This window comes from Protobothrops mucrosquamatus, unplaced genomic scaffold (genome assembly GCF_001527695.2).
Source record: "Protobothrops mucrosquamatus isolate PMUCROS unplaced genomic scaffold, P.Mucros_1.0 scaffold854, whole genome shotgun sequence".
In the NCBI taxonomy this organism is placed as follows: Eukaryota; Metazoa; Chordata; class Lepidosauria; order Squamata; family Viperidae; genus Protobothrops; species Protobothrops mucrosquamatus.
The window spans coordinates 248,922-272,508 of NW_015387109.1; the positions used below are offsets into that span (position 1 = coordinate 248,922).

At 36.3% G+C, this 23,587-nt stretch overlaps 1 protein-coding gene across 1 annotated transcript in view; it reads right to left on the reverse strand.

Moving 5' to 3' along the window:
- EVI5 (ecotropic viral integration site 5) overlaps positions 1-23,587 on the reverse strand; it is a 78,633-nt gene that overhangs the window by 12,477 nt on the left and 42,569 nt on the right. Inside the window, exons 14-19 of the mRNA XM_029284703.1 lie at positions 20,201-20,335; positions 18,519-18,659; positions 17,907-18,065; positions 9,233-9,379; positions 7,181-7,276; positions 3,041-3,136 (exon numbers count right to left, since the gene is read on the reverse strand). Of these exons, the coding sequence (XP_029140536.1) occupies positions 3,041-3,136; positions 7,181-7,276; positions 9,233-9,379; positions 17,907-18,065; positions 18,519-18,659; positions 20,201-20,335 (774 nt within the window). The remainder of the gene's footprint in view (positions 1-3,040; positions 3,137-7,180; positions 7,277-9,232; positions 9,380-17,906; positions 18,066-18,518; positions 18,660-20,200; positions 20,336-23,587) is intronic.

Consider the following 23,587-nt stretch of genomic DNA (forward strand, 5'->3'; position numbering starts at 1 on the left):
GATGCAGGTCATTAAACTAATCCTTTTAGAAAGTCGCTTTGCAAAGATTCCCAACTAATGAAATGCAGGCACTGTGGTTTATGTTACGTAGTTTGATATATTGTGGCATTTACTGAATGCTGGAAAAGCAAGCAACATAAGTTTGTTTCCACCGTTTCAAATCCATAGATATTTCAGTTATTTTATATATCCCTGTTGCCTTCATGCCTCAGCAGGTGGTAACTCCTGGCTGGCCTTGGCTAGGTTCAATATACCAGTAAGATGAGGCTTGACAATACTTATAGATGGGAGATGACTGTTATTTGTTTCAATTCTAACTACTATTGTCTTGTAATGCAGTCCTAATATATTCCTCCTTCAGGAATACTGACTTGAACAGATGCAGTTTTGTGAAATGGATAATATACTGTTTAAGCATTTGCTTGTCTTTTCCCAGAGTTTTGGCGAAGTCTTTACTGCTACCTAACATTACTTTGTACCTATTAACACCCAATTTGCTAAGTTAGTTGATATAACAATGACTTTAAGGTTAACGATTATGTTTCCAATCCCTTTCTCAGGGAGAAACATTTGAGGTGCATACATACAGACTTACACTAGAAAAGCTCATATTTATTTTCCATACAATTACATAATCATCTATGAATACCAACCTGGTTCCTGTATCTGCAAAAAACTGTAGTCATTTTGTGAATCTTAAAGGAAGATGACAAATTAGATATCTATGAATGTTTTGAAAAGCATGGCCAAAGTTGGGGAAATGAAGGAAATAATTGTTTCCTTTCTATAATGGTACCTCGGTACTCGTTAATTGGTTCTGGGAGGTGCGATGAGTACTAAAAACAATGAGTATCAAACAAACCAAGTGACCTACTACGTGATCCTTTATTTTGGCTGGGAAGAACTTTCTGTCTGTCCCTCTTTCTATATCAGCGGCCTTGCCAGCATGGCTGGCTTCCTGCTTGCCCTCTGCAGCTGTCCCCCATTTCTTTTTGCAGTGATCTTCCCAGCATGGCTGACTTCCTGTTTGTTCTCCATGGCTGTCCCCCTCTTCCTACTGCAGTGCGCCAAATACCAAATGAACGACAAGTACTGGGACAATATTTTCACGTCAAAAGGCGTTGAGTACCAAATTCGACAAGTTTTGAAGCAGTCAAATACCAAGGTACCATTGTATTGATTACTCAGAAATTTAGATGCCTCATTCTACGAATAAGACCTCTGTACTGATGAAATCCTGTTTTCATACCGCATTCAGCAAACATAATATATTTACTTAAGTCGCACTTAATCTATAAAATCTGGTTTTCACTGGACTAAAATTTTGTGAAGATTTACTATTAGAGGAATTAAATCCATATGAAAGAAACTGTTATGTCAAACTGCAAGATTCCCTCATAGTACATCTTATTATTAAAGTAATTTCCAAAGACAATCCATATATGTCTATCTCTTCACAAAAGGTCGGGCTGCTACACATACAATATGCTAGATAAATAATATGTTTTATGAAATGAACTTTTTAAATTTCTTTTTAAAGAGGGGGAAATGATTTCCAGGTCAAATTGTTATGCTATCAGCCTTCCAAGTACTCAAAGGAGAAAAAGTCGGTCAGCAATTGGTAAAAACAATACTTTTTGCCAAAAGGTAACTTTTACAAACTATCCCATAGGATAGCATCTCATTATTACTGTGTGTCACAGAAGCAGAACTTTAATGGCACAAACAGATAATCAATGCTAAAATCCAGGCATACATGCCAAACAGCAAGCCCCACAAAACAGTGGAATTATTTCCAAGAACAAAGACACTAGATAGTTAATTTTTCAATTATTTCCAAGCATAAATAATCAAAACAGACTGATATTAAAAAAAGACTACCCCCTCTTTTATTTTGGACCTTTCTATAAAATCTTCCAAAGAATATTAATAAAAAAAAGTTCTAATTAATATTGATAAAAGTCACTTTTCTAACCACAAACTGACATACTATTTTGCCTGGATACATGCTGCAATGCATACTCTGTTCAAAGTAAGAACAGGTAAGGAGGGTGCAGATGTAGAATGATGCAAGTTCTTTTCAGACATGCATCTGAATTTACACCATGACCACTGTTTCCAATCTGACCAATTATACATATACTTGTAAGCCAGGATATAAGTTATGGGAGTTCCTTTGTGGGAGAATGTGCACGGTGTTCTCAATTTGATTGGGGGAGATTTTATGGATTAGGTTTTTATTCTATTTGCTCTCCAAAGTTTCATTGTACAGAGAGGCAGCCACACAATTTTGAATAATAAATAGTAAAGCATGATTGTAGCTGGACTACAGATTAATATAAGATGGTCCCATACAATTTCTCCCAAATGAATAAAAAAAAGTACCAAAATGATTATGGGTAATACTTTGGCTAAAGTCAAAATAAGCTTTCTAATGTTGGGCAACTTATAAAAGGTCTAGGTATTTTATATTCTTTATCTGATTTTTTTAAATGCACACCAGGATTATAAAACATGAAAAGATACAGCTTCCACAAAAATAGATTAATATTCTGGTCCCTTACCATTCACTACTTATTAAGACTTAAATTCAAATGTCCATACTTTTCAACATTTTATTGCTGCATTAGTTAAATATTTCCAGTTGACTAAAACGATCCTATCAATTAAGCTGAAAGTAGCACTTATCATAAGGGCCTATACTTCTATGAATTTTGCTCTCAGAAAGAGGACAATTTTAAAACCAAGTTTTAAAGGTCAGCTGCCACAGTGTTATTGATGAAAAAACATTAAAAGTCTAAAGAAGCTGTACAGAATTCTTACAAATAAGTGCAAGCCTAATCAAGTTAATTTTAGCAAAAAGACATTTCCTCATATGTTGCAAAGCAAAATTATCCATGTTTAGTATTTTCTTCTGACTAAATGAAAAATGTAATAATTCTGAAGGAACAAGTCACTTGGAGTGAGCAAAAAGAAGAAAACAAAAGTACAAGCTCAAGTTTCAGAAAAGGAATTTAAGTGAGCAAAAATGATAACTTACCTCATGATTCAACTCTGCAATCTGATCTTTCAGTTCTCTAATATACTGAGTAGAATCGGAATTATTAAGTTGGCCTTGAATTTTTCCCTCTTCTTTCTGGAAAAGGAGATAAGTACATCGCATCAGATCCAAAACTTTTATTGGCAAGTTTGATTTAATACAGTATTTTCCAAAGTGGATTCAGAGCTTTCCACAGGCACATTACAGAGATTTGTTACAGTTCTAATGATTAGTGCCAATGCAATTATCTAGAAAATTCAAAGATTAGTGTCTTAATTCATAGTACATTTCAATGGCTGATAAAATGTCAACTGAAACTGAGTGCATGGAAGCAACCGTTTTAATTCTTATATGTGAAGATCTACTGTAACAAGACTCACATATTCCCTAAACAGGCAGGTGTTAGCCAGCTATATATGATTAGCCTTCCATACAAATGATTAAATGGGTAGCTATACATTGTTGCAATTTAGTTTTCCTGTTGCCATTTCATTAAGTCCATATGAAAGTACCCTAAAGAGACAAAATAAAAGAATTGCCAATCTATTTTCAAGTTACCCATTCCACTGAGACAGACAAAAATTATGAGCTAAGTATACCCCACAAAGTTATGCCTTTCTATATGGATCTGACTCCTATGTAGTAAATATTTGCATTCCAAACCATATCTGATTAGATTTACTGCAAATAATAAGAAATGAAGTCAGAATAAGCCAGTCAGCATAAGTAGAATCCAAATACATCCCATTGAATTAAGAAGAAAATGATGAATAAGTGTTAGGTTTACAAAGAAGTATATTCTCAACAGGAAACACAGTACTAAAATTACAGTATAGCTCAAAGATAAGCATGTTTCAAAAGGACATGTTCACCAATTTATGGAAGCCACAAACCTAAAAAATAAAGCAAGCATTATTTCATGTTAAGTCCTAGTTACAAAGTTTTTCACAAAACATTCATACTTGAATATGACACTCCGAACTAATATGTCTAGCACTACTAAGATGGCACTCAGCATACCGGCATAATTACTGGAAAATCAATAGTAACCCCTTGAAACATTCCAAATGTTTATTAACTTAAAATAGTTAATAAAGATTGGCTAAAATCCTGAAACTATACGATAGATCTACAGATAGATACATATATGCACACACTCTTCTTCTGAAATAGCAATTACAATAAAAATAGTACCCGGGGAAAAAAATCTCATTTAATTAAAAATACAATAGAGATCGAAAGCAATTATCCTTTTAGTAATGTATGCAAATTCCTTCACAATGTTACTGATGTTAGGCTAAAAATGAAATGACAAAATAAAGAGATTCTAAAGGGTTAGCAAATACTGTTTATCACCAATGGAGAATCCTGGCTTTTTCTAAAAACTCTGGGGTGCCTGGCAAATCCAAACACATTTAATTAAATTATTGATTGCCACATTCATTATTGCAAAATGTTAGCAGATTAACATTTGAATTCCAATTATTTTCCCCTCCATTTTTATTGGTTTTCATTCTTGGCTTAACTTTTTAAAAACTTTTTAATGTAGGTAGGTAGGTAGGTAGGTAGGTAGGTAGGTAGGTAGGTAGGTAGGTAGATAGATAGATAGATAGATAGATAGATAGATAGATAGATAGATAGATAGATAGATAGATAGATAGATAGATACCTCCATTACTCTTGGAATATAATAGACTTTTCTTATGCTGCATTCTATTTTATACTTCTGTTATGTTTCAGGTATGAAAAAAATTATTTGGGGATGGGAGGGAAACATATTATGGATATTTGAAATAGCCTGCCCTAACCGCACACTGCCTCCTGAACTTTTACTACAGAGCAATGACATTTTGTACTGAAAAACTAATTAAGTTTATTCATCAGGGCAGTTGTGGGAGATTTGTGGCCTTTTTGTGACTATGATGATTCATTCTGTACTTTCACACAAAAAAACCAACAGATCATGCTGCTAGAGAATGTTAAAAGTTTCCTGTAATAATGAAAATGGAAATTCTGTTTTTAGACATACAAGTCATTTAAAATGTTTTTGTGAGTCTTATAATATTAAAAAAAGATCCACATTATCTCTGGAGGAAGCACTAGGGGCAAACGCCATGGGTGTCAGTATGTCATGTGATAATGTCATGTGTATAAATGCAAGATGTGCATGATGATGTCACTGCAGAGGTTTCCATGATTACATCATCACGGTTTGCTGCTTTTACCAAGAAAGATTCCATGAAACTTAACGGCATATTTTGTAAAGTAAAAGACTTATTGTTGGCAATAAATAATCATTAATTGCTGAATGATTTTTTTGAAGTTCTTAATGTTTCATAATATTCTTCATCCAGAAGAAAATAGATTTCTCAGTTAAATGTTCATATTTTCTAATGTCAAGGGCAAAAATATCATACGGTCAAATATGGGGAACATGGGCACTAATCATCAGCATTAACCATTAACATATAATCCACCTTCTGATAAAAATATTTATTCATGCAAAAAAGATTAGACTGAGATCCTAACCCAGGTTTAAATGCTTTCGGATGGGCTAAAGATCTATAAAGCAGAAGAACCAGTTTGGTCTAGTGGTTAAGGCAAAAGCCTAGAAAATGGGAGACTGTGAGTTCTAATCTTACCTTAGGCATGAAAGCCAGCTGGGTGATCTTGGGCAAATCACTCTCTCTCAGCCCAACTCACCTCACAGTATTGTTGTTGTGAGGAAAATAGGAGAAATGTGTATTGGATATATTTGGTGCCTTGAATTATTTGTAAAAATAATAAAGGCAGGCTACCAACAAACGAACATAAAAAAGAATGTTGAAAATTCTGGTGGAATTCATCAGAATAAATGAAAGGAACGTGTCAACCAAATATAAGAATATGTGTTATTTTGGAAAAGTGCTTTTTATTTCCTTGACAGTGGCCCCAAACTGTGATTTCATCTAGGAACTGGCATGTCAAGTAATTTCACTTATAATGTGGGTGTAGCAATAACCAAACACCTGTACATGTTTAATGCCAAATGCATCTTACACATGCACCACGGCATTTCACAGAAAACTGTAAAATCGCTTACTGTTGTGGCCCAGTTCTGACTTGAAAGGGAAATTCCTGAATTCTTAAATTAAGAGTTATCCTGAAGCCGAAAAGCACAGCCTGATTCATAACTGATCCATCAATATACTAATCAGCCTTAAAAGAGAAGGGCCTATGTAAAAAATGTATCATGGTTACTTTGAACAATGGGCATACTTTAAATACAGAACTTCACAGAAAGTTATTTTTTATGGTATTATTTACTGCTATATTACTATTGTATTACTATCTTATAATCAAATGCTTTGTTTGAGAGTTAGTTTCATAATTTCTTTGAGCAGCAAACATAGCTCAGCAAATCAAGTCCATTTAGTATGAACTGTCTGTTTATAAATATTTTAAACTGGACAGTTATGCTTCCTAATCCAGGAAGCGGTTGCAGTGCACTCACACAGTTGTGCTTATCTTAATTCCACAGGCTTGTACAAAGTCTGAGCAAATGTATATTCCCATCTTGTACTACAAAACTCAACTAATGACTCAATCCAAAAACAGATTTAATTTTAAAAATAAATCCTGAGGCCACAAAAACCTTTCCATCGGTGTCCCAAAGAATACACATATAAACTTTTTTAAAAACAAAGTTCTGGGGTAGAAGCGAGGTATAATCACTATAAACCACAGCTATTATGGGTGAAGCACAGTAATGATATTCACACATGATGGGAAAACTAGGGTTAATATATTTGAGCTGAGATTGAGAAGGTGTGCACAAGCACCAGATGGCAGAAGAAACATACGTACATACTGTAACTATCCATCTCTCTGTTCCCACGTAGTGATCATTCAGCAATATATATGGCCATAAGGAACAACTCCAGTGTCTAATCTTATACATGGGTAGGCTATTTTCCAATCAAAATTGTATGGCTGGATAGCTATTAATCAGGGATACTGTTGCTGTTTCTGCAGAAGTTTAGTAGATGGTTTGCAAAAAAAAAGTTCTAAATTTATAGTTCCATAAACCAATGTCTATGTTGAGCATTTTAATTTAAAACTGAAGGGAAGTTACAAAAGAGGAATTGTTTTCATTCTTACCTGGATTTCTAGTTCTGCAATATGCTGCTGGAGCTCTGCCACAGCTGCTATGCTGTCAGCCTCTCGGAGTCTTACAGCCATCACTTCTTCTTTATTCTAGGAAAAAGAAGTGATAAGTGACAAGCTGCGTCACACTGAAGACAAATGGATGTAGAAGACAAATGGATGGGCTTTTATATTAAAGACATTCTACAGTTACCATAAGCAATTGGATTATTATCAACATTCTCTCTATAAAAATGATCAGCTTACAGTGTAACAATAATGATAATGATGATAATGATAATAATAATAATAGTTGAAAGGGACCTTGGAGGTCATTAGTCCAACCCCGTGCTCAGGCAGAAAACCCTATACATTTCAGACCAATGACTTATGACCACAAATGTGGCCAGAATTTCCATCGCTAAGCAAGGCAGTTGTTAAATGAGTCACACCTGATTTTATGACCTTTTTTGTTAGGGTTGCAAAGCAAATTACCACACTTGTTAAGTGAATCGTGAGGTCTTTAAGCGAATGTGGCTTCCCCCGTTGACTATCATGTTGGAAGCTGAGAGGTAAGGTTGCAAACAAGAATAACACATCCACAGATTGCAGCAAGTGTTGTAAATACACACTGGTTGGCAAGTCCCCAAACTTTGATCACATGACTCTGGAGATGCTGCAATGGTTGTAAGTGCAAGGACAGTTTTTCAGTGCCTTTGTAACTTTGAATGGTTGCTAAACAAAAGATTGTAAATTGTGGGCTACCTGCCTATTAATTTTTCTCAGGATTATATTTTCTCAAAATACGAAATAGATTCTTAGTACTGAGAAAACAAACTCGGCCCACTTTGATGACCCCACTGATTTGTCTATTCTAGCTCTTGACCATGTCACCAATTTAAAAAAAAACCTGTAGTCTTTGGCTACTCTAAAGCTGACTGGCTTTGTTATAAACCATAATCAGCACCAGAATACTGAAATGAATCATGATTGTACCTTCCTTCCCACAATCTGTGCCCTCCTTCCCCGTGAGCCCAACTAGATAAACATCTGTTGCATATCTGACCACTAGGCTTTCTTCCCTCAGCAAATAATAAACAGGAAGAGATTCTGATGGGGACCAAAGCAGAAATAAGCGGTTAACACACAGAGACCACCATTTTAACTAGATCAGACTCAATGCTAATTATTTATGGGAAAAAACAGATGCATAGATACTTATATTTTGACCCAAATATTGTTCTATAAAAGTTGTCCACAATTTGAAAGCAATATCTACTGCAGAATTCCTACAAGTTATTGAACTGTCTAAACACAAGAACAAATGCTAATTCAAGAAAATGTTGCTAAGCAGGGAAGCAACTTCTATCTTTCCCTCCATTTCTGAAATGTATGTCTATCAACAGGAGTTTTTATCTCCTGTCTTACCAATCCTTTAATGTTTTTCTTATGTGCATGTTAACATACAAGAATAACAATAAAACCCAAACCCAAATAATTGACACAGACTGTTGGTTTAGCATTTGGTCAGATCTAACAACACAGCAAACACATCTTAAAGGTAGGCAAATGTATGGGATACACATACAAACAATAAATATCCCAATATACTCTATTTAATCAAAACCTAATTATATGCGTGGTGCAGAAAAGTTGCAACATTTTCCCAAAGCCCTGAGAAGGAAAATGTCTGATCTTCTTTATGAAATAAACCCAGTACTTTAAGTTAGTACTCCTATCATTGAAAACTTATCTACGAAGTTGTATAGAGCATCTTGGTACACTTCCTAGAAAGCTATATAATGTACGTATAACGTAAATGTATAAAACCTTGATAAAACACATGATTTTCTAAAATTAAAAAAATTCATCTAATGTACAAATGATATCCTACGGTATTTGAGAACTAAATACCACCCAACAATAATGATAATTAAGCATTAAATCTACCATTCTTCCTGAAAAAGATGTCAGGTAATACTAATGCAATTAACATGAATTATTTTTTTTTTTAGTCTACAAATACAATATGCAATACAATACAGTTCGTTTATCCATTGTCCCTACCTTGCATTCAATCTCTGCTTGCTTTCGTTTTGATTCAGTTAACTGTGCCAGGAGCCCTTTGTTTTGTGCAGACAAATACTGGACCTTTCCTTGCAGGTTTGTGATCTCTTTCTCAGCCCTCTGTAAATGGTTGCTATTGATGTGGTTCTGATGAAGAACGAGGCAAATGAATATTAGTTGCCATCCAGCCAATATAACGCTTTGAAATGGAGTATAAATTAATAGTGAAGACAGAGCCTGGAGGTAACAGTGATCAAGGCTCAAAAACAATGCTTTTAAACTCTACAGGCAAATCTGAATTACCTTTAAAACATCTTAAATGAGCCCTCCTTCCCAAAAAAGTTCAAAATTGCCTGCCTACGAGCAGGATATATTTCCAAAACTAACATTCTAGAAGGTTCTAAGCACCTGGGGGCACAAAACTCAGCCTATTGTTTTTCCACATGAAGCTCTTACTGTGTTTTCTTGAAAATAAGACCTGGTCTTATTTTTTTTTTTTTTGGCTCCAAAAGAGGCAGTAGGTCTTATTTTCGGGGATGTGTTATTTCCCCCCCCCCCGCCGACACCTACCTCGCTTCTTGGCGGCAGCACCAACAGCCTCGTTCAGCAGGAGCCCGCGTGGCCATTGGCCCACTTCTGCAGCTGCTTGTATCAGGAGGCCATGTGGCCTGCTGCACCATGCCACCATGAGGCGAGGCAGGTAGGGGAGAGGGTGGAGCTGCCCCAAGCATCCCATAGGTGCCCAAACACTTTTTGCCCAGAGGGAGAATGGAAATTTCGTCTGCTTGAAAATGGGGTGCTTGGGAGCGGGGCTAATTGCTCTGTTTTCAAGCACCCCATTTTCAAGCAGGCAAAGCTTTCAGTCTATCATTTCTCCATCCGGGTGAAAAGTGTTTGGGCGCCTATGGGGCATTTGGAAACGGATCACTCTGTTTCCAAATGCCCCATAGGCACCCAAACACTTTTCGCCCGGACGGAGAAATGACAGAGACTGGAAGCTTCGTCTACTTGAAACTGGGGCACTTGGCAATGGACGAATGGCTCAGTTTCTAAGCACTCCATTCACAAACAGACAAAGCTTCCAGTCTCTCTCTGGGCAAAAAGTGCGCAGCACGTCTGGATTGCCTACCTCCCCCCCCCCCGCCTCCGCACTCGGACTTACCTGCTGTGCCAAGGGGCCGGCGGACTGAGGCTGCCAGACATTGCGCACTCACCACTGCTTGTGCTGACCACGCCCATCCCCCCGAGCTTATTTTTGGATAGGGCTTATATTAGGCCCACCCCAAAAAATCAGGCTAGGGCTTATTTTTGGGGAAACACAGTAATACAATAGCAGCTGATCAAACACCCAAATCTGGAATACTGCATCGTGATGGTATGGACTTGAATACTTGGCCAAAAAAGTTGAAGAAAGCCAAACTAATCAAATTAGCAGTAAAACCAGGTTTTATATGGTTGAAAATGATATAATTTCTCTTAAGTCCATGCTGCCATCATCCCAAAGGAAAAACTAGAGTTCTTATACTCATGTCATCTTCTAAGATGTTGTTTTATAATGTTGTTTTGGTACGGAAGCTTATTTTTAATCTCTTATTAAAGCAAAGGACCAGCTGTTTCTAAACAATGAAAACTTTAATCATAATACTGCAACAACAAATAACAGGGGATTAATGAGATAACGTGGGATGTATATTGCTTCATGTCTATTTACAAAATCATAATTTACTTTCTTGCAAGGACCATTTTTCAATATATACTGTCTCTTTTCCCCCTATAGATGTTGGGTCCCAAGAACCAGGAACGACACATGGAATTAGAGGTAGTCCTTGATTTACGACTGGAATTGAGTCCAAAATGTCTACTGCTAAACAAAACAGTTAAGTGAACTTTACCCCATTTAACAACCCTCTTGACTTAATTGTTAAGCGAATCACAGCAGTTGTTAAGTTAGTAACATGGTTGTTAAGTGAATCTGGCTTCCCCATTGGTTTTGCTTATCAGAAGGCTGCAAAAGGTGATCACATGAGCCTGGGGCACTGCAACCATTGTAAATATATTCCAATTGCCAAGCAGCCAAAATTTGATCATGTGACCATGGGGATGCTGCAGTGGCCATAAGTATGAAGAACGATCATAAGTCACTTTTTTCAATGCTGTTGCAACTTTGGTCACTACCATTTGAGTGGACTACCTGTACTTAAGAATAGTTTCCTTTACTGTTCTTCACTTCTATAGAGAATCTTGCTAGACTAAAGCAATTATTTGCATAATCACAGATATACTCAGATATACAGCTAGGGAGGGGCTGTTTTAACCCTATTCCTGCTAATCAATCTTTCCAGGATCTTCTGCCTCTTTACCCTCAGTAAAGCAACCTTTCCTCCTCGTACTCCAGACTACATTCCACCACAATAAACCACCTTTATTACCACTAACCCTATTTTCACAACTTTCTGCCTATATTTCCTTACAAGAAAGTACCCTTTATTTATTTTACTATAGTATAACGCAGGGGTGTCAAACTCAATTTCATTGAGGGCCGCATCAGCATTGCGGTTGCCCTTGGGTGTGTGTGGCCAGGGTGGGTGCAGCCTACTGGGTGGGCGTGGCCAGCTCTACATCGTTCGCATCAAAGGTGCCTGTGGGAGCCTGGGCAGGAGTGGGACAGATCTGAGGGTCTCTGGCAGAAGGGGGTGGGACCAGGGCAAGCGCCAAGGCATGGTCCATTGCTTCATTCCTCATAAAGAGAGACACCTCCCCAGCATGCACCCAGGGGGTGGGGCTCACACGGCAGGGGCTGGTTCCTCGCTGTTTCTAGACGGCCTTGTGTAGCTAAGACTGAATGCGTTTCAGCATAGATGGCCACAACAAAATTGTACATTGGCTCCCGGCTGGCCTGGGCCAGGGCCAAGGCAGCGGGGGCCGTTCCCTCACTGTTTCCAGGATGGCTTCGTGGGCCACATGAAACCACTTCGCGGGCCACATCTGACCCCCGGGCCTTGTGTTTGACATGTCTGGTATAACACAAACTTTATTACAAGGCATAAGCTTTCATGAGCGCAGCTCACTTTATCAGATGATGAAAGTTTATAATTCTTAATAAAATGCATTGATTGGAGTAACTACTATAAGATCCCTTCTGATTTTTTTTGGCAATCTTTTCTAACGTGTTTCTTCTCCCACTATTTTTAGCAGAATGCAGTCATTTATCATTCTATCATGTATGCCCCCTTTTCTCCTGCAAGCTTAACCCTGATAAAGACAGTGTGTAAGTAAAAGACATTTTTCTACCCTAAAATATTAAATACATTCTATATACAGTATTTCCTGTTTGATGAAGCATTAGCCCATCACATTTTTGTTTTATCTTTTACTTTCATAGTTGCTGCTTTTGAATTTTTCTTCCTTTTTTTCTGTTAAGTGCTACACTACTATCAATTGCTGATTCTGGGTTTAGCATTCGTCTTTCTGTTGAACATTTATGGTTTATTCTATCTTTCCTAACAAGGTGGGAAATGTCTATAGTTTCCTATTCCCTATTCAATTGCAACTGCTTTCAGGGTTTTTTTGTGAAAGCTTAAAGATCCATTCCAAGAATTCTTTTCAGAACTAGTTCAGCCAACCCTACACTCTTTTGAGGCTTCTTTGAAGCCTATAATAGCACCTTTCGGTTGTTTTCCCCGGTTTTTCTTCATATGATTATGGAATTAAAGATAATGCTTCTCTTGACCGTACGAGGATTTTCCATTGTTCCTTATTTTTCAGATTCATCATTTCTTCCTTTGCAGTGCTTTTCACTTTCTTAACAACTGGTCTTGACAGTTCTGCTTTGCCTGGTATTCTGCTTTCTTCACAGATGTTATAAATTATTTCTTAGCTATTGCTTCACCTGAAGTTTTTACTAATGCCTCTATTACTAATTTTTCTATTGTTGTAGAATAGCAGTTCAAATTACAAACTCTTCTGTTTTATTTTTATCTTCTTTAGACTCATCTTTTTTTAGCATTCTTGCTTCTTCAACTCAGGTTTATACTATACCTTTCTGCCTGCTTCTGCATCTTTTCTTTTTTTTTATTAGCTTTCCCAGATGGCCTATCTATAATCAATTCTTTCTTAGCAGCAATGTTTTCTTCACTTTCTTCAATTTTATCACTTTTTTCAAATCCAGCTGTCTCATTTCCAGAATATACTGTACACTCTAAGCTTTTGAGTAAGCCTCATAGATATAATCTTTTTTCTTCTTCTACCCTCTACTGGGGCTTTTGTTACTGATAAAAAGCTGACCCTTGCAACTTCAGAACCAGATCGTCAGTATTCCTAGAAAGATCCATCATGTCTTTGAACGGTCGCTAAAGCAACTGATTAAGTTGAGGATTACTGGTACTTGGTTCCATCTTGCAATCCAGGCTGATTATATTTTTTCCCTGTGCTTAAATTCAGGGGTTTTTTTCTCTGACTTATACTCTGGCATCACCTCCTCTTGAATTAGATGTAATCTAAACTCTTGAAATTTAGCAGATCTCTTAAAAGTTGGCAAAAATGTGTGGAGATCTTTTGCAGCCACATAAAAGATAAAGTGTTTCATTTGAATCTAAAACTGCAGTATTTCCTTTTCATAATATTGTGCTTTTTTATCAGTCAATTCCATCTGAAATGTACTTTTCTTTCATTTCCAATTCCCTAAGGCTATGTTGTTTTCTTAACATATTTATATATTTGAGGAGACCTGGCTGATTTGACAGATTTGACACTTGTGGGTGTTCTTGTTTTAATATGGGTTTGTTTATGTTTAACATGAAATCAGTACGGTAATCAGGAATAGCCTCTATCTTCCCAGTGGTTCCCTCATACTGAATATGGAATGCATATTATGCAATGCTTGCATAAGTAGGTTATTTATTGCTTATGCTTCTGAGAAAACAGAAATATTATTTAAAAATGTGGAAAATATATTTAAATGTTTATTGGTTGATCTATAGATATATTGGAAGCACTTTTGAAATTAAAAGGTATCTTGGAGTTTATTCAATTGATGAAATATGGGAAAACTCTTAATGCAGATAACTATCTAATGGTATACATTTCTTATAGATTTATTGGCTCAATAGTGTTTAAAATTAATCATTTAAATCTGGTAAACTTATTGACACCTTTTTTATGGGGCTTATATAACATCAATTTTAAAGCCAGGTAACTAAATCTTGTGCAAGCTATAGACCCTTCTTTTTAATTAATGTAAATATTAACTATTTTGTTGACTCCGAGATTGTAGACTTACCATCATTCACTCACACCAGTCTGGATTTATAAAAAACAGACAAGTATCAGAGAATTTATTTTTATGGCTATATGTTTTGGACATAGCTCAATATAAATGTGATTTTGCTGAATTAATATATTGGGAGGCTAGAAAAACCGTTGACATGATTCAGATTAATTTTATACAGCAAATTATTCCCAAGTATAGTTTTCTGTCTTCTTTTATCGAATAAATTGTAATGTATTAGTTGCAACCCATTGTACATTCCTCGATCAGTTGAATTACAGTGTGGTACCCATTAGATTGTCTACTTTTTCCAATACTATTTGTCAGTTCTTAAACCATTAGCAATCATTGTTATGTAGTTTTATGATATCACTGGCAAATATTCTCATAATGGCAGATTCAGGGTGAAAATTATTTTTATATGCTGATGATATTCTGGAAATTCTGGATTTTTTTTTCTGCATCGGTGCCTAATTTGATACAGGTGGTTCAGCAATTTAGAAAATATTCAGGCTAAAACACTAATTGGGAAAAATCTAATTTCCTTCATTTGGGATCTATCAATAGATCCATGTAAGAAGACAGGCCACCAAGGATTACCTCTTGAAGAAAGAAGGTTATAATTTATCGGAATTTAGTTTATCTTCGGACATTTATCATACGTATTTATGTGGAATGAAATATAATTAAGTATCTGCCTCCATGAGCTTTACTGGAAGGTTATTATGTATCTCCATTTAAATCAGGGGTAGTCAACCTTGGCTCTTTTATGACTCGTGGACTTCAACTCCCAGAATTCCTGAGCCAGCTAAGCTGGCTCAGGAATTCTGGGAATTGAAGTCCACGAGTCATAAAAGAGCCAAGGTTGACTACCCCTGATTTAAATCATGGCAATCACTTTGACTTCCTGGCTTATGTTCAACTAGACAGATTTGAGTCCTATTAAGATGTAGATTGGGTTGTGATATTAAGTCTTATGAATATTTAACCTTGTAAAAAACCCCTACTTTTAAAATAGATAGTAAAAAATGTTTCATTGCAAAGCATGGGCAGAATCTGGAATAATTATTTTAAATTATTTACTTTGTAACAACTATTTTAAGGATGCTCAATAATTACAGATAAGATCCTACTTGCCTAATAATACACACCAACCCATAATTTAAGCACTGAATTTCTCAGAAAGGATCACAAGTCTTGGTTGCTTCAAATAAGCTGACATACTATCCTTTTTTGACTCAGTCTGTTTCTGAAATCAAACAGACTTAAAAATGTTATCAAAAATTGAAAAGCATATTTAAAGTTAAAATTACTGATATTATGATTTATGGAATAAAGAGTCAGAAGAGCCAATCATGGAACTTCAATGGTTCCAAATTAAAAAAAAAAGTTTGCTTCTTTGGACAATGTTAAAATGAATTCAATGTATAGTATGGCTACAACGAATTTGTGTAAGATATTACTAGTCTATTGGACTATTCAATGAATGTATCTGAAAAGATAGACTATATTTTCTTTCTTGGCAGTTTAAGGAATTAGGCTGCCAAATGCACCAACTCATTTGATTTGGTCATGTCCAGTTTTGGTTTCGTTTTGGAAGAATATTTTAATATGTAAGTAGAAGTCTGGGAAAAAAATTTCAAAATAAAATATGTTAATTATTTTGAACCACATTCCGAAATTGTAGAAATTGACTGTAGGGTAGGCTTTATATAATTAAAAAAAGATATCCCCCCCAAAATTGGGAAAATGGAAAAGCCCATCCCCAACCACCTATGATATAGCCATATCTAATCTGCATAACTGGCCTGATCACTGTGGTTTAAATTTAGCTGCTGCTGATTAAAAGTTCACCTGTTTGAATAAACTATTATTTCTCATAAACAAGACACAAAGCAAAATGAAACAGTACATTAATTGACATGTGGGTATATTATATTCATTAGGTTTTGCCACTTTGGATTGTATGTTTATACATATAATTCTAATAGCCTCAATGGGTATGTTATATTCATTAGGTTTTGCCGCTTTGGATGATACATTTTGCCTATACATATAATCCTAATAGCCTCAACCAGCATAATCAATGTGAATGATTCCAGAAACTCATGAATTTCTGAAGAACTACAATAACTCCACAATTTGCCTACTCAGTTTACTTAAACACTTGATGCTGTGTGTGTGTGTGTGTGTGTGTGTGTGTGTGTGTGTGTGCATTGCTTGTATATGATCACACAGAACATCTATACCCCCTACTGGCTGAAAAGATTAGAAAAGCTGCTGTTTAAAGTGTATACGAATAGGAGACAGGATGAAAAGTCATGAATGGATTTAAATTCACACTGCAACACTATTTTATCATAAAGTTGCTCAGTGTTATTCTTTTCTTACATTCTGCATCTTCAATAATTGCTTTTTACTGTTATAATATACTAGACCCTATTAGACAAAACTAAACAATCTAACAATTTAATAAAAAGCTAAATGTTTCAATTTAGAACATATATTTACAATGTGTGTTTTCTGGGTAAACACATATAGATAAAACATAATGCCCATATTGGTGATGGGGGGGGAAATCTTCCAAGGTAATACCAATATAGTATTATCCAGACTCAGGTTTCATAAGGTAGTATGTAAACTTTTTGAGTTTTCATAAACTCTTCATAAAGCAAGATAAAATAAATACAGTCTGCGTTTAAGTTGTATCTGCCCTTAGAATGTGGGGTAGATTACAGAGAAGAAAAATGGGTTTTATTAAGGTTCCAGAGTGTACTAGAACTCTTCAAAAGAAAAAAAGAAGCAAAGATTTGTTGATACCCATCACATGTGATATGTCCAGAAATGGAAGACTAATAATTACAGGTAGTCCTCAACTTATAACAATTTGTTTAGTGACTATTCGAAGTTACAAAAGCACTGGAAAAAAATGATTTATGAGTTTTTCACATGACCGTTGCAGCATCCCCATGGTCACATGATCAAAATTCAGATCTTTGGCAACTGATTCATATTTACGACGGTTGCAGTGTCCTGGGGTCATGTGATCCCCTTTTGTGACCTTCTGACAAGCCAAGTTAATGGGGAAGCCAGATTCACTTAACAACCGAGTTACTAACTTAACAACTGCAGAGATTCACTTAATAACTGTGGCAAGAAAGGTCATAAGATGGAGCCAAACTCACTTCACAAATGTCTCGTTCACCAACAGAAATGTTAAGCTCAATTGTGGTCTTAAGTCGAGAACTACCTGTATTTGTTTTTTTCCTTCTATCCAACTTTAAGAAATTTCTATTTTATGTGGGGGGGGGGGGGGGAAGGGAACATAACCCAGAATCACGCAATGAACACCACAGATGGATGGAACACCAGATATTCAATATTTTTTTGAGTTACTATGTTTCTTACCTGAGTTTCCATTTCCATCATCCTTTGTTTTATTTCTTTTAACTCTGCTTGAGTTTCTGCTTCTCGCAGTCTGACTGTCATTAGCTCATCTTGAAGTTCATTTACAGTATTTTTTTTAGGTGGGTCTTTCCATCTTCCAGAAGTGCGAATTAGATGACGCTAAAAACATGGCTACGTCTTAATATACTTTCATAGATTTTGTTAATTTATCCCACAGTGTAATATTTAGCACTCCTGCAGTGCTCAAGAGTTATTTTTCAATTTTTTACATTTCAGCAATAGAATAATATAAGCTAATGTACGGCTTTAATTTCGCTCACTGTTGTTCCCACCAAACTATATTCAACAGCAGTTCCTTCTGAGAAAACACATTTCAGAGTAGGCTGGAAGACCCTCTGCCTTTCACCCAGCAGGTTTAAAACCATATCAGCTTTAAGAAAAAAAAAAACCATAAACTCTTGTTTGCTAAAAGCAAGAGCTCAAAACGAACGTTAGGCTCTCCCAGCCATGACACAGGGTTCATTTACTAACTCATTTACGTTTTTTGCACGGACTCCACCATGCACAATTTACTGCCGAACTGATTTAGGAACTGAGTGTTTATAGAATTACCTGCCAGTGTTCCTCCAAATCTTTAACTTGTTGCCGAAGTTCTTTTAAACCCATTAGAGCTTCTGCTTCTCTTAATTTCACTGCAATCAATTCTTCTTGAAGTCTAGCAATGTTATTCTCATCAGGAAAAGAGCTATTCCTCTGCAAAAAATGACAAAAGGCACAATATTGGCATGACATCTACATCTTGCAGCTACAGGGTAATTTATTAGCAGATATGCTTTAAGAATCCAGAATATAAAAAATCATCCCTCTTCCTCAAATAGGGAAACTTTTCTTTTGGAAGGAGCATGTTACTTATTTCTTCCTTATGGTGATTAAAGAACGGTAACGATGGCAACACAAAAGTTGTAAAGAAGATAGTACCTCTTTGGCTGACCTTATTTGGGCTCAGAAGTACTGAGTGGGAGAACACCAAGGGTATATAGGCTAGGCTGGGAAGTTGAAAAGACAACCCAGGAGAAAGTAACACCAAACCATTCCCACATTGAGTCATTGTAGCAAGGTGGTCACAGTGTTGAATCGGGAGACCTAGATCCCAGAGGAGACCTAGATGAGTCCACCCTCAGCCCCAAAAGCTGTCTGAGTGGCTTGAGCCAGTCATCTTCTCATCTTCTCAATGTATTTTACAGACGTGTTGTTCTGGAGGAAAATAGGAGAGAGCAGTGTGTACAGTGCTATGAGCTCCTCAATGAAAGGTGGAGCATGAATCAAATAAATCAAGCAAGCAAGCAAACTGCCAAGAAAACTATCTGGATCTTCCCATGAAGGCACCAGTAATGAGGGGTTGACCTTAATTTGAAGATGGCTTTTCTTTTTTTACTGTACCTTCAGCTATTATCTTCCTGCATACACAACAATTATGTCTGAAATGTAGGAAAATGGCAGTTAACCAAGACTCAAAGAAGATCATCACATCCAGTTCAGGATGCCATAAAAAACATAAATTGCGATACATTTTAGGTAGTCAATTCAAAGGTAGCTTGACTGTTTTTATATATAAAAAGAATAAAAAGTGACGAATCCTCCGGCTGCATTAGTAATTAATAGCAAGAGGTTCTATACAAAGGATTCTCCATATCTTGGGTGCATCAATAGAAGATTCACGCCTTCTCCCAACAGCGGTATCGAATACACAATAATGTGCATGATGCTAAATATAGTGCACAAATGGAAATATATGGATGAGATAGTCCTTCAATATCTTCAACTAAATCTAATTATGGACAACCAATCATTTCAGGGACAAACATTTCATTTTAAAGCCATAATTAAAACTGACCAATATTTATCATGCACCTTATATTCTATTCCATTTCAATGGAAAATAAATTTTCCAAAGCACCAACATGCAAATCAAGAAATGATAGTTGGAAATTAATCAAGGAGAGAAGCAACCTAGAACTAAGGAGAAATTTCCTCATGGTGAGAGCAATCAATCAATGGAATAGGTTGCCTTCAAAAGTTGTAGGTGCTCCATCACTGAAGGCTTTCACAAAGAGACCGGACAACCGTTTTTCTGAAATGATAGGGTCTCCTGCTTCAGCAGGGGGTTGGACTAGAAGGCCTCCAAGGTCCCTTCCAACTCTATTACTCTATGTTATTCTATGTAATGCAATGTATGTAATGGTCAAAGGATTTGGAAAACTTTGATTCTACAGAGCTTTCATAGTTTGACTTGCCTTTTCCATCTCAAGAATCTTATCTTGCATTTCCTTCAGGGCACTGTGTGATTCGGCTTCACTTAGTTTTGCTTCAATCAACTCTCTTTGTAACTGCAGCACAAAGTCTTCACTGTGGTGGGAGCTGCTCTTACGCTATAGAGCAAGTAAATCCAACATTGGTGTTAACAGAAGGAAAGGAGATATCTTAAAATGTAAAATCATGCACACAATAAAGCAGACAAAAAGACTTCTTAAAAAGCTGTAATATTTGAAATAGCAAAGCTTCTTTCTGTTCAAAACCTACAGCATCACAACAAAGACAATGCTACTACTTTTGAAAGACCGTTACCGTGTACACCTTCATTTTCTTTCAACTGTGATTTTTCCCTAACCCAAACATGTAATTACAATTAATTGTTTCAAAAAGCCGAAGGAATACAGATCTAGTTTTCTTAAGGTCTAATAAAACTACTCAATTAGTCAGAAGTTTTAACATTTTGTGGCAGTGCTAACTGAAGTTTTGTTCCACTTGACTGACAAACCACCCAGTTCCAAAGATATAGTAGAATTATTTTAAGACTAAAAAGTGTGTTTACTTCTCTTCTTAGCCACTAAGTCACTGTGTTTTTCCAATTACAGGCAAGCTGAGTCAGGCAGTCTGCAGCAACATGACTAACTCTGACTAACAGGGAAGACAATCTTTCATTTTCAGAGTTTATTATGTGAAAAGCAGCTAGAGCCATTCCTTTCATTGCAGAAGGTAAAAAGATTTATGCACAGTGATCAAGAGCTGGTTAACAGATTTGTATCAGTGGCCATTATCAAATGCCACTCAGAGTCTATCGAGGAAATATGTGGCAATTGCCAAACAGCACTATGCACTATTGCCACAACTGCATTAAGGATTTCACCTTTGAGTGCAATTGCAGCCAGCAAATTACAGCAGCATCAAATGTACTCTCACATCCTGGTTGTCTTTATCTAAATGTCAACAGCATTTAACACATTGTCTTATATTTTAGCTGGCTGCAACTATGCAACTGCACAATGGATAATTGACCCTCTTTTCGACAAAACTTTGTCACTGTAATTTATTGCAAATATCACTCCTACCCAAGCCTCTGGGCAGCTTACATTTTATAAAACATAATGCAATCCGTTAAATTACAAGGGGTGTTAAATACACTGGCCCAACAAGATTCCTGATGACAATTTCCTAATAGGCAAAGATCAATGATTCATTGACCTGGGAAAGAAAATACACATTATGGCATACACTTAAACCTGGAAAACTGAGACTCCCTTCTCTAAAAATTTAAGCTTTCTAAATGAAATATGAAAGGGAAGAATTAATATCCCTAAGCCTCCAAAACAGTGGACTGACTTCTGAAAACATATTTTATGCACACAGAGAACAGGACTTCATAACTTATGAGCTATGAATTCCATCAGGAGTCTGTGAAACTCCAAAATTTCATTTTCAGTGCTATAAAATAAATCATGTAAGATATTTTGTGCATTATGCACAGTTTTCTGCAGTGGAAGCTCCCAGCTTTTAAAACATTTTCTAAAATTAAGAACCATTTGTAAGGAATATATGTTTTCAAAATATTGTTACAAATACTCACTTTAAATGAGATCCAAGTGTATTGTTTTTGAGAGCAACTTATTTAAATTCAGTTTCCTCATCTGAACTTTATGTCCAGTTATTCTCAACTGATAATATTTATTTGGAATACAATCAGAAAGTGTTATTTTTTTTTATGACAAAACAGAGTCCTCTTCCAAGGGCATCCGATTTAAAGCAACCAAGGTTTAAAAGTGACTTTAAAAAAGCCATTCATTATGGAAGTTTTTTTTTTTAAATACACAATTAATTATAGCATACAAAATACTTGCAGAACATCCAACATTATTTTTTATATCATCTTAGCCTTTTTTTAGGGAGCAATGTCACATTTAAATACACTTAGTTAGAATGCTACTGATACAAAATTCTAAATGAGGCCATAAGACAAGGCACCAATATAAAATATAAGATACTTGGAAAACAATCTTGCTTTTAAAACAATACACAATGATGGAACGACAGTGGACAGATTCTGGATAATGTTCATTATAAAGCTTTTCACTGAAAGAAAATTTCAGGTCACAGTACTTGAACTGAATATCAGCATCTGATTTAAAAATAGGGAAAGCTTTATATAGCATTCAGTTCCGTCTTGTGGCATCCATCCATTGTTTCTCACCACATTCTTCATGGCTCCCAAGTCAGTGCTAAAATCTTTCTTTTTTTTACCCTTTTTTAATTACCTCAACTGAAATGGATTTGTAATCCCTTATCTAGCCAATCATTCTAATAGTCTATAATAGTGGTGGCGAACCTATGGTACGAGTGCCAGAGGCGGCACTCGGAGCCCTCTCTGTGGGCACACGTGCCGTTGCCCCAGCCCTGCCTCCCCCACGGCCCCCTCCACACCAGCCCCCCAGGAGGAGAGTCACCCCCAGGCACAGCCCGCCTGGAGCAGCACAGCCAAGGACATGGCAGTGGGGACAAGACTCCGCCCTTGTGCCCCGTCGCAAACAGATGATGCTGTGGGGCATGGGTGGAGGGCATGGCCGCCATGGCGCTACTGGGCCGCCTGGGCGATCTGCGGTGGGTCGTGGAGATGGTGGGTGGCCCTGGGGGGGGCAGGGCAGGGGTGGAGCAGTTTTTGGGCACTTGGTGTCTAAAAGGTTCGCCATCACTGGTCTATAACTTGTCCAAGGCTACCCAATTTAATGATTTATATCTGATGACTGTCTCAGACAATTCCTAGAATCTATATACATGCCAAGCAATTTGGAATTCTTTTAAGGTAATACAAATCAATTGGAACTAGAATGTAGCACAAAGTACAGATACAGAATTAAGATGTGGAAAATATCACACCTATCAAAATCCAAATTCAGAAGTAAAATTGGTTTTGTGTATATTAGACTCCTCAAAGAACAGGAATACTATTTCATATGATCTGAATTTGATCTTTTATTGCTACAGTTTGGACTAAATCACCAGGATTGTTAATATGACATTGGACTAATCCTGTTGTATCAATCAAGCATATGCTCTCCTTGGTTATATTTCCAGAATCTAGAATTTATCAATGCATTAAGTGAGAAGAGGAATTGTGATGATAAATCTACATCTTGTTAAAAGAATGGACTGTTAATATATCCTGTCAACACTAAAATAAGTATTTTTCCCATAAGGGGGCAAAGAACATTTTTTTGAAAAAATTGTTGCAATTTTATGAAGTTGTTCTGTTTATGATTTAATTTTCCCATTTTAATATTATATTGTTAATGAGTTATGTGCAATTTATATGTATATAATTTTTCTATTTGTTTGGTATAACCTTTAAA